Source organism: Centruroides vittatus, unplaced genomic scaffold (assembly GCF_030686945.1).
Source record: "Centruroides vittatus isolate TY-2023 unplaced genomic scaffold, ASM3068694v2 contig_786, whole genome shotgun sequence".
Classification (NCBI taxonomy): domain Eukaryota; kingdom Metazoa; phylum Arthropoda; class Arachnida; order Scorpiones; family Buthidae; genus Centruroides; species Centruroides vittatus.
In genome coordinates, this window is record NW_027122506.1 from 353,720 (window position 1) to 365,185 (window position 11,466).

General features: G+C 32.0%; 1 protein-coding gene across 2 annotated transcripts; it reads left to right on the forward strand.

The window, feature by feature from the left end:
- The first annotated feature begins 8,547 nt into the window (after positions 1-8,547).
- LOC136981643 (F-box/LRR-repeat protein fbxl-1-like) lies at positions 8,548-10,289 on the forward strand. Of its 2 annotated transcripts, XM_067277975.1 has the most exons (4): positions 8,548-8,680; positions 8,911-9,059; positions 9,127-9,757; positions 9,839-10,289. In XM_067277975.1, exons 1-4 carry the CDS (start codon positions 8,560-8,562, stop codon positions 10,285-10,287), a joined length of 1,350 nt encoding a protein of 449 aa, XP_067134076.1. In that variant the 5' UTR covers positions 8,548-8,559; the 3' UTR covers positions 10,288-10,289. The 2 variants fall into 2 exon arrangements, with proteins under 2 accessions (XP_067134076.1, XP_067134075.1); XM_067277974.1 differs by having other exon boundaries at positions 9,127-10,289.
- The last annotated feature ends 1,177 nt before the right edge of the window (positions 10,290-11,466 follow it).

Genomic DNA, 11,466 nt, shown 5'->3' on the forward strand with positions numbered 1-11,466 from the left:
AGCCTCAAAAGCAAAGTTATATAATAATAGGGCCTTTTAGAGATAGAAAAAAAAATTGTTAAGTTTACTAAACGTCTTTAAAATGCCAAGTAAAAGGGCCTGTTATAGATCGAGAAAAACCTTTTTTTAATTAATTAGAGGATGAAAAAACTAAGTAGTCCAGTAAAAACGTTTTAAACCTAAATAAAGGCCTATTTTTTAGCATACTAGAGGCCTCAAAGTTGTCTAGTAACAGGACCTCTTAGAGATCCAGAGAAACCGCTTTTTAATGCACGAGAAAGTAAGTGGTCAAATAATAGGGCCTTTCAGAAACCGAGAAAGGCTTTTCTTAAACTAGAGGACTCAAATTAGTCTGGTAGCCTCTTAGCCTTTTTATTTTTATTTTAGTATACTAGATATACTAGACGTCTGTAAAAGGTGAGTGGCCATTTAACAGAGCCTTTCAACTGTCGGGAAAGGCCTTGTTGCTACAGATAATAACACACCACATATTTTATCAATACGTCAATAACTTATTGTCTTTCTGTCGATTATATCGAAATACAATGGAGCCATCGAGCTTTACATTCATGTTTTATATAATTTATTCCCCTTTTAGGTGTAATCTTCGTTTAATTATGCTATAAATTATTGTAAAATGGATGTTAATTAGCATATTGTAACTAACTAACTAACTAACTCATTTAAATATTTTAAATTACAATAAGTAATTATAGTCGAATGCCTGAAGTTCTAGTTCTTGAAATATCTGGAAATTCTTTCTGGGGTGAGGGGGTCGAACCTTCTAAGAAATATCATTGATTACATTTTAACGTGTCTAGTACAAACGAGTTCAACGTATTTTACAGAGTTATATAATTTGATTTTCGATTTAAAACCGAAGTTAGAAACTTTATTCTCCTCTGGAGAATTACAGGAAAAAAATTATTAGCAATAGGATTGATCATAAATTATATATGAAGTCCATAACTAAAATTGCTTTAAAATATGAAGAAATTTGAGAGCATTTATTTATTTATTTGAAAAAATAGCATTTTTTTGGCATAAAATTAAAGATATTTTCAAATGAGAAATTTAATAAATTTTTCATTTGAATAGAGCCTCATGAAGGATTCTAGAAGATGCTACACATCCGGTGAATCTTGAAATATGCTACATATCTAGAGAATCCTAAAACATTCCGCATATATAAAAAATCCTGGAAGATTCCACATATCTATAGAATATTAGAGGATTCCGCATATTTAGAGAATCCTAGAAAATTCCGTATATCTAGAAAATCCTTAAAGATGCCACATATATAGAAAATTCTAAAAGATGCCACATATCTAGAAAATCCTAAAAGATGCCACATATCTAGAAAATCCTAGAAGATTTCGCATATCTGAAGAATTCTAGAAGATTCCGCAGATTTAAAGAATCCTAGAGAATTCCGCAGATATAAAGAATCCTAGAAGATTCCGCAGATATAAAGAATCCTAGAAGATTCCGCACATATAAAGAATCCTAAAAGATTTCGCATATCTGAAGAATTCCAGAAGATTCCGCAGATTTAAAGAATCCTAGAGAATTCCGCAGATATAAAGAATCCTAGAAGATGCCACATATCTAGAGAATCCTAAAAGATTTCGCATATCTGAAGAATCCTAGAAGATTCCGCAGATATAAAGAATCCTAGAAGATTCCGCAGGTATAAAGAATCCTAGAAGACTCCGCAGATATAAAGAATCCTAGAAGATGCCACATATCTAGAGAATCCTAAAAGATTTCGCATATCTGAAGAATCCTAGAAGATTCCGCAGATATAAAGAATCCTAAAAGATTTCGCATATCTGAAGAATCCTAGAGATTCCGCAGATATAAAGAATCCTAGAAGATTCCGCAGGTATAAAGAATCCTAGAAGATGCCACATATCTAGAGAATCCTAGAAGATTCCGCATATCTGAAGAATCCTAGAAGATTCCGCAGATATAAAGAATCCTAGAAGATTCCGCAGATATAAAGAATCCTAGAAGATTCCGCAGATATAAAGAATCCTAGAAGATTCCGCACATATAAAGAATCCTAAAAGATTTCGCATATCTGAAGAATCCTAGAAGATTCCGCAGATTTAAAGAATCCTAGAGAATTCCGCAGATATAAAGAATCCTAGAAGATTCCGCACATATAAAGAATCCTAAAAGATTTCGCATATCTGAAGAATCCTAGAAGATTCCGCAGATATAAAGAATCCTAGAAGATTCCGCAGATATAAAGAATCCTAGAAGATTCCGCAGATATAAAGAATCCTAGAAGATGCCACATATCTAGAGAATCCTAAAAGATTTCGCATATCTGAAGAATCCTAGAAGATTCCGCAGATATAAAGAATCCTAGAAGATTCCGCAGGTATAAAGAATCCTAGAAGATTCCGCATATCTAAGAATCCTAGAAGATTTCGCATATCTGAAGAATCCTAGAAGATTCCGCAGATATAAAGAATCCTAGAAGATTCCGCAGATATAAAGAATCCTAGAAGATTTCGCATATCTGAAGAATCCTAGAAGATTCCGCAGATCTGAAGAATCCTAGAAGATTCCGCAGATATAAAGAATCCTAAAAGATTTCGCATATCTGAAGAATCCTAGAAGATTCCGCAGATATAAAGAATCCTAGAAGATTCCGCAGGTATAAAGAATCCTAGAAGATGCCACATATCTAGAGAATCCTAAAAGATTTCGCATATCTGAAGAATCCTAGAGAGATTCCGCAGATATAAAGAATCCTAGAAGATTCCGCAGGTATAAAGAATCCTAGAAGATGCCACATATCTAGAGAATCCTAAAAGATTTCGCATATCTGAAGAATCCTAGAAGATTCCGCAGATATAAAGAATCCTAGAAGATTCCGCAGATATAAAGAATCATAGAAGATGCCACAGATATAAAGAATCCTAGAAGATCCCCATATCTAGAGAATCCTAGAAAATGACACATACCTAGAGAATCCTGGAAGATGCCACATACTTAGATATTAAATTGTTTAAATATGTGAAATCTTTCAAAATTTTCTTTTAGACTCATTCGATACTCGGATATGATTTGTGTGTGTATATGTAGGGCCTCTCGGAAGCCAAGAAATGTCTCGGGCCACTTAATTTTGATTCCTATATATTAAAAATGAACTGAATTATTTGTAACAAATGTTTTTGAGACTTTCTAGACGTAAGGCTCATGCCAATAGGTCCTACTGTCTCCTCTCAGATGACGCTAATATGTACAGTATCTCATCAAATGCATCAAATACTTACATATGCTAATATACTATGTATATAAAATCCAACAAGTTACGTAACTTTCCCGGTAAAAGAATTTAAAATTGTGTGTGGCGCCATCTGTTACAATATTTTATTAAACAATTTTTATATTATTAATTATTATAAAATGGTAGAAAGCTTAATTTTGAAGGTAGAGACGAGTTTAATATAAAAAAATAACTGTAAATTCTAACAACGAATAGAAAACTTTTCAGTGCTTCACTCTATGAGAACAGGGCTTCACTCTATAGAAAACATTTTAGTGCTTCACTCTATGAGAACAGGGCTTCACTCTATAGAAAACATTTTAGTGCTTCACTCTATGAGAACAGGGCTTCACTCTATAGAAAACTTTTTAGTGCCTCACTTTATGAGTACAGGGCTTCACTCTACAGAAAACTTCTTAGTGCCTCACTCTATGAGAACAGGACTTCACTCTATAGAAAACTTTTTAGTCCTCTCTCTATGAGAACAGGGCTTCACTCTACAGAAAACGTTTTAGTGCCTCACTCTATGAGAACAGGGCTTCATTCTATAGAAAACTTCTCAGTGCCTCTCTCTATGAGAACAGGGCTTCACTCTACAGAAAACTTTTTAGTGCCTCACTCTATGAGAACAGGACTTCACTCTATAGAAAACTTCTTAGTGCCTTGCTCTATGAGAACAGGGCTTTACTCTATAAAATACAGCTTAGTGTCTTATTCCGTGAATACCGCTTAGGGCCTTCTTAAACCCATATTTCTATTTGGTAGAGGATAAAAGGTCTCTTTAATATTACAGGGCCCTATAAAGTGTCTAAATCAGACCCTGGCCACAACCAAATTTATTTCAAGCTGCTCTACTGATCTGAGATCGAATCGCGAACACAATTAATTATAATCAATTTTAAACGTAATTAAATTATGAAACTTATTTAATTAAGAAATTATCTTAAATTAGTTCTTATAAAAGTGGAAAAAATGTAAATAATTAAGTAAATTTTTGATAAAAATAATAAAAACTGTATTAAGTTTATCAGCGTTAAACGAGTGGAGTTGATGATAAAACCCGGGGAAAAAAGAAATAATTAATGGAAGATAAAGAGATAAATTTTATTTCTACTTCAGAATATAAAAGAAAATAAAGAAAAAAAATTAAATATATATATTTTTTTCCTTTAATTATGACCTGACATAATTTGGTTAAGTTCTAATTTCTGAGATCGTTTGAATTGTTTTACTCCTTATCTTCGGCTTTCTTGTTTTTTTTTATTCTTAGGAGGTAATTAAAATTTTATGGCAACATTTTTCTTGTGTTTAAATAAAAACAAATTGTAATTATTTTCTTTTATTTATCTTAATTGTTTTGCTTTGATGTAATGTAAAATGATTGTAATGATCTCCTGTATTTTGATATGTAGAAAAAGATTACGGTGTTCTGCTGCATATTTTTAGGTTATTTAAGATTTTTTTTAATATAAAAGTCTTCATTTCAACGATAATTTATTAATATAATAAAGGACTTTTTTTTCTGAATGACTAATTCATTAAGTTTCATTCCCTTCTATTCGCTTCCTTTGTCTCCTTCTTCTCTTTCTTCCTCCCATTCCTCTCCTTTTGTTTCCTCCATTTCCACTATCTTTGTCTTCTTCTCTTTCCTCCTTTTCCTCTTTCTTCTTCTCTCTCCCCTTTTCCTCCTCCTTTTTCCTTTGCCTTCTTCGTCTCCTCCCACTCTTCCTTTTCCTCTTTTTTCACGAAAAATCCTCTGAAGATTTCTGAATGGATCTTCATCTTCTTGATGGTTTTTATTTTAAAGATATTTGAAGATGTTTATCTACTCAACACAAATTATTACTTTATTAAATTCATAATGGATAATTTAAAGAATTAAATACTTCTTATTCAACTCGTAAAAACCTAGTTTTTTTCTATAAAATTAAATTATAAAATTTATTATGAGTAATAAACAGTTTATATTCGAAAAACTGAAACATACAATAAACGATATTACTGGAATCCTAAGGTACTAAGAATTTCTTAATTCATTTAATATGCTGTTATCAAATAAGAGTCGAATCTATCTAAAAAGAGTAATAAAAGCAGATTACAGATTTTTATTATCATCCTTTTATTATTTAAAAAATCATATTCAGTTTTTATTTTTTCTAGAAAATTAAATTTGGCAATAATATAGGTCATGATACAATTAAATAAAAAAAAAATCTAAAATTTGTTGAGTTATAAACCTTCTCCCTATTCTTTTTCTCATACCTTTTTCTCCTCTTCCTCCACTTCCTTTACCTTTTCCTTCTTTTTTCCTCATACTCTTCCTTATTTCTTCCTTCTACTTCTCTTTCTCCTTTTTTTTCCCTCTCTTCTTTCCTCTTCTAATCTTTCTTCTCCTTCTCTTCTTTTTTTTACTTCTCTCCCTTCTTCTTTTCTTCTTCTTCCTCATCCTCTTCTTACATCTCTTTTGCGTACTTTTCTTTCTTCTTCTAATTTTCCTTCTCCTTCTCCTCCTCTTCCTACTTCTTTCCCCTTTTTTTATTCTTTCTCTTCCTCATCCTCTTTTTACATCTCTTCCTCGTACTTTTCTTTCTTCTTCTAATTTTTCTTCTCCTTCTCCTCCTCTTCCTACTTCTTTCCCTTTTTTTCTTTTTCTTCTTCATCCTCTTCTTACATCTCTTCCTCGTACTCTTCTAATCTTTCTTCTCCTTCTCCTCCTCTTCCTACTTCTTTCCCTTTTTTCTTCTTCTTCTTCCTCATCCTCTTCTTACATCTCTTCCTCGTACTTTTCTTTCTTCTTCTAATTTCCTTCTCCTTCTCCTCCTCTTCCTACTTCTTTCCCTTTTTTCTTCTTCTTCTTCCTCATCCTCTTCTTACATCTCTTCCTCGTACTTTTCTTTCTTCTTCTAATTTCCTTCTTTTTCTCCTCCTCTTCCTACTTTTCTCCCTTCTTCTTTTCTTCCTCTTACTCATCCTCTTTTTTACATCTCTTCCTCGTTCTTTTTTTTCTTCTTTTCATCCTCCTTCTCTTCTTTCTTTTCCTCCATTTCCTTTATCTTCTTCTGCTTCAATTTTTGAAGGACACATGAATTTTCTAATTGTCTTCTAAATACTGGTTTGGATACAACAGCAATGTTAAGATATATGGAAATGACTTTCTGCTTCATTAAAAGTACAGAAAATATTCAAACTTTAATTTTCAAGTGAACAATTGTTATTCGAGATTCGATCAAATGCCGCGAATTACTATTTTTAGAAAATAAAAGTAATTATAGAGATTAGAAAGATATTGAAGGGTGAAAGTTACGAGTAAGAAGGAGAAATTCTTCGTTCCAATTTACTAGATTTTAAATGCTCAAACGGAAGAATGCTCTCAAATGATTCATTTTATCTATCTTATTAACGATACGAAGCCCTTATCTCAACCTGACTATGCCCTTATCAAGCTTGAGAATGCCCTTATTACAGTAGACAGATAAATCTATAAGCATATAACTCTTTTTATACACACTACGTAAACGCAAATAGATGAACACTAGCCAAAATGTATAATTTAAACAATATTTTTCTTTAATTTTTAAGATTTCTCTTAATAAATTATTCATTTAAAATTTTATATGATAAACAATAACAGACAGACAAACAGAACACATAAAGCCATCAATAGTAGTTAATTTTGTTCTTGGTATTAAAGATATTACTTACGGGCTTCGAAACACACAGCCACAACCGCCACTGATTAGGCTACAAATACAGAGAAATTGCCACTAAATCGAGTATGACACTAAACAGAAGTAATTCAAACAATAGTAACGAGGTATACACACAAGTTTAACAGTTAGAAAGTCACGTGATTTGGTGATAATAATGCCGTTTGGTATGCAAATATCGTATATAACGAATTCTTGATACAATTATTACCCGATATAGCGAATTATAGATATAATGAGCAATTTTGTTAATCCTTACTATTCTTTATATGTATATAGCGAACCTTTAAAACAGGAAGTAATACAGCTCAGTCTTTTAAGAGTTCGTTATATCGAGGTATACTGTATTTGAGGCACTACGGTTTAGCGCCACATCGATTTAGTGCCAATTTCAACCCATTTGAAAGGTATTTATTTAATGATTATGAATAAGATCCGTTCACGAGCGCTCTACTAGGGTGGCGTTATATCGGGGCAACTAATTAATTTTATAGTAATGAATTTAATTGGATATTACAGTAAAACATGTCCAAAATGGAATCTGAATTGAACGGTTTCGAAGAATTTTTCTTCTTAGGCAGGTTACAGCTTTACTGAGGTTCTGCTTTTGGCAGGTTTTACTGTATATAATTAAAAATTTTAATTCATAAGTTTGTAATTCATACAACAGATGGCACCACCGTCTTTTAAAATAATTTTAAAGTTTATTTTATTTGTTTAAAAATTTTATTTTTTTAAACAAAATTATTTTAAATAAAATAATAAAAACACGCGAATTTAAAAAAAAATATATTATTTATTTATTAAATTTTTTTATTATCGAGTAAATTCTCCAGTGCTAAGAATATGGCAACTACTCAACATATTTTATAATTTAAATTATGAATTTTATCGATTTTATGACTCGAAAAAGCTATAATAAAGTGAAATGCCCGTTAAAAACGTCAACTCGTCTTCTATTTTGACAATTGAATAGTCCATTTAGTAAGAAATCCAGCGATGAAAGTGCCATTGAGCTCTACTTATTTGACAAGATTGTAAATTGGCTTTCGGCAGGGAAGCTTAATTAAACTAGTTTAAGAATTTATTTACGCGAATCTAAAGCTTTATATGTCTTAATTTAAAGGATATATTTTCTGAATTTCCCTGTTAAAATCGTTTTGTTCTAACGTTTGCAGCATTCCAAACACGTTGTGATTAATTACTGTTACTAAGCAACGTGAAGAAGAGTTTACTTCTCCTTTCACACGTGTGTTACCTTCAACGTTTTTAAAATTATCTGTACATCGACTGTGCCAAAAGTGCTCCAAATTAAGGCTGATTGTGGCCTTTAAGGTCGTTCATGCTATCTCCAGCAGATAAGTTAAAAATTTAATGTTTTTTCTATGGACTCCCCCATTATGGGCGTAGCCGAACACACGATAGATAATACTAAAAGAGCCTTCATAATATAAAAAAATTTTCATTTTAGGATGCCACAAACTAAAATGTACCATAAATAATTGTTACATAATAATATTTTAATTTGTTATGATTACTATTGTTAATGGATTGAAAACAACAAAGAAAATGCCAAGAAAATTAAAACTGTACAAAATATGCCTTCGGTATGTCAAAAACAACCCGAGGGATACATTGATGGTATATCAAGAAAGAAATGTGGATTTCACCATGCTGTTTTGTGGACTTCGTAAGTCTTTTGCCTCATTTTTTTTCCATATATATACCATACCATGTTATAAACTGCTTCCGCCTTTGCACTAAGAAAACCTTATAATGGTATCCATTAAGGATTTGCCCATGCTTACAATCGAGAGAGCCAAACGATATATCCGGGATTGACCTTTTACAAAATATTTCTGAGGGGGTTCTTTACTCGTACGTTTCTCTTGTTTAATTGCTTTACTTTATCATTTTTAGCTCCAATGGTTTGCGAAGATCTAATGGTACCTCCACCTTATCACAATCCTCTATTCACATATTGCATACACAGAATTGGGATTAAGAAATTATACTTATCTTTTCTTCTATACGATTTACCATTTTTACGCATGGAAAGTGTTTGCAAGGTAGCTTTAAACAATATTATTGATAAATTTGGAATTATCTTTAAGAAATTGATATTTATCTTTTCAGAAAATTACATTTGCCCATATAACTTTTGCAAATTTATCTGAAGAAGATCTACGAACATTGATAAGTCATATGCCGAATATTATCGAATTAAATCTAAGAAACACGAATACAACCGATAAAATTTTACAGAATATTGGAGAAAATTGCCATTTCTTGAAATTTTTAAATGTGTCTTCATGTTCTATCACGGATTTTGGCCTATTCTCTCTCTTCTACGATGCAAACAAAGCGTGTCGATGTAAGCAACTTGAATACTTAAGAATCGATGACACCCAAGTCACGTGGAAGGGCCTTATTACTGTACTAAATACTCACAATTTAAGACTTTTGGATGCCAGCAAAAGTGTTTTATACCCTACACTAAATCGTTACAGCTGTTATTATTTCGATCGTATTCTACACCTCGAGAATTTAAACTTATCACGATTCTCTCAAGAGGAACCTTTGAACATATTCGATATATTGCTCTGTACTCCATATTTAAAAGAATTGCACTTACGTGAAGTAAATATAAATGACGAAGAATTGCTTACGTTGCCAAAATTAAATTATTTAGAAAATCTTTCAATTATTTCACGTAATAACAATCTGACATTCGAAGTAGGAATTGTACAATTCCTATCACTGTCGGGTAAAAATTTGAAGAGATTAGAACTGCACAACATTAAATACGTCAATGTGTACTTCATTGGAAAATATTGCATCAATCTAGAGACAATCTACCTTTTCTCTATATTTCATCTGTATTTCAGGAGCGTATCTGCCGATAATAAGCCAATTTTTAGATCCTTGAAATCCTTTACGTGCAACATTCTGGAATGGGAACCATGGGATGATTTCTTCCATTTAGTTTTTAAGAATTCCCCTTCATTGGAAAGTATACGCATAAACGGTATTAATTTTAAGGATTATTCATTGAAGTCGATTATTTTTCTACCCGCCACCCTGAAAAAGATCTATTTCATTAATTGTGAAAGCGTTACAAAGGCATTGATATACCAGATTTTGGATCATCTTCCCAATCTACGAGTCTTCCGTTTACAGGAGAGAAAACATTCTTTATCTGTTGATGATCTGAAGGAAATATTTAACCATTTGCACGACGTCAATTCTTCGATGTGGTTCGAGTGTTGTGGCCGCTTTCGAGTTACTTCAAGATGAAAAATTATAATTTAAAAGGGATCTGTTCAAAATTTAACAATATTTAAGTTCGGATTTAAATTACAAAATTCATTTTTTTTTTCATTCAAAATTTGTTATTGATTTTTAAAATACTGTTTTTAATAAAATTTACGTAGGATATAATCTACTTTTGTTAGAATCAGATTGCTGATCGTGCAGCAAAGTAGTCTTCTAGACATTGAAGAGGATTCGGGTTCGAATTCCATCAGAAGTCTCACGATAATTTAATCTGGAACGTCGCATGAGATTTTCAGGATTTTCTTAACGTGTCAACAATTGAATAGGAGCTAATTTTTCCGTGGAAATTGGCCCCTATTTAAGTGTCCATCCGGAGCGTGAGTAGCAACACGATCGTGTTGAGTGCCACATGATACCAATTCGTTCGGTAAATAGTCTCATTGAAGGAATGATACCACGCGACACTCCCAATACATTCCCTGTTGCTACCCATATAACTTGAGACTAGGCACCTCTTGGCAATTATCCATGTGTTCTGTTGCCTTGTTTCAACCAGATCTAGAAAAATTCTGGAGATTTTCGACCTTCAGATTTGATCCCTGATTCATCAAAGAGGTATATAGAACAATTATATCATCGTAGTGTCCTCGTAATACGTAAAATACGCTCAAACTTCGATTTAATACTTCCCTTTACTCGCCAATGAAATTGGTACTAAATCGAGTACGGCGCTAAACCGAAATACCTCAAACAACAAGTAATAAAGTTTGAATTTGAGAGCCTGAAAGTCACTTATGGTAATAACAATGTCGCACAGCTATTGACAAATAATAATGAATTTTCCGATATTCACGAGGAAGATCATTTACAAAGGTCCATTGGTGCTATTTAGATGATCACTTTATTGAGGTTACCCAACTTCTTTAAATAAAATGCTAGAAAGCACAGGAAGCCCTCTAGAAGAAGAAGACAGGACTGATTTTCCCTTAAATTTCTTTATTACTAATGGTGGCTTTATTTTATCATTATTTTCCAACTTACGTAGTAGGTTCTAATTTAACTAATTATTAAAGCAATAAAACTTTTATACATTGTTTATTTCATTACACGAATATAAAAAAAAAACATCTCCCTCTATACCCCACACCATTATTATACATTAAATATACGAGACTATCATTTAAAACATTAATTATTAGA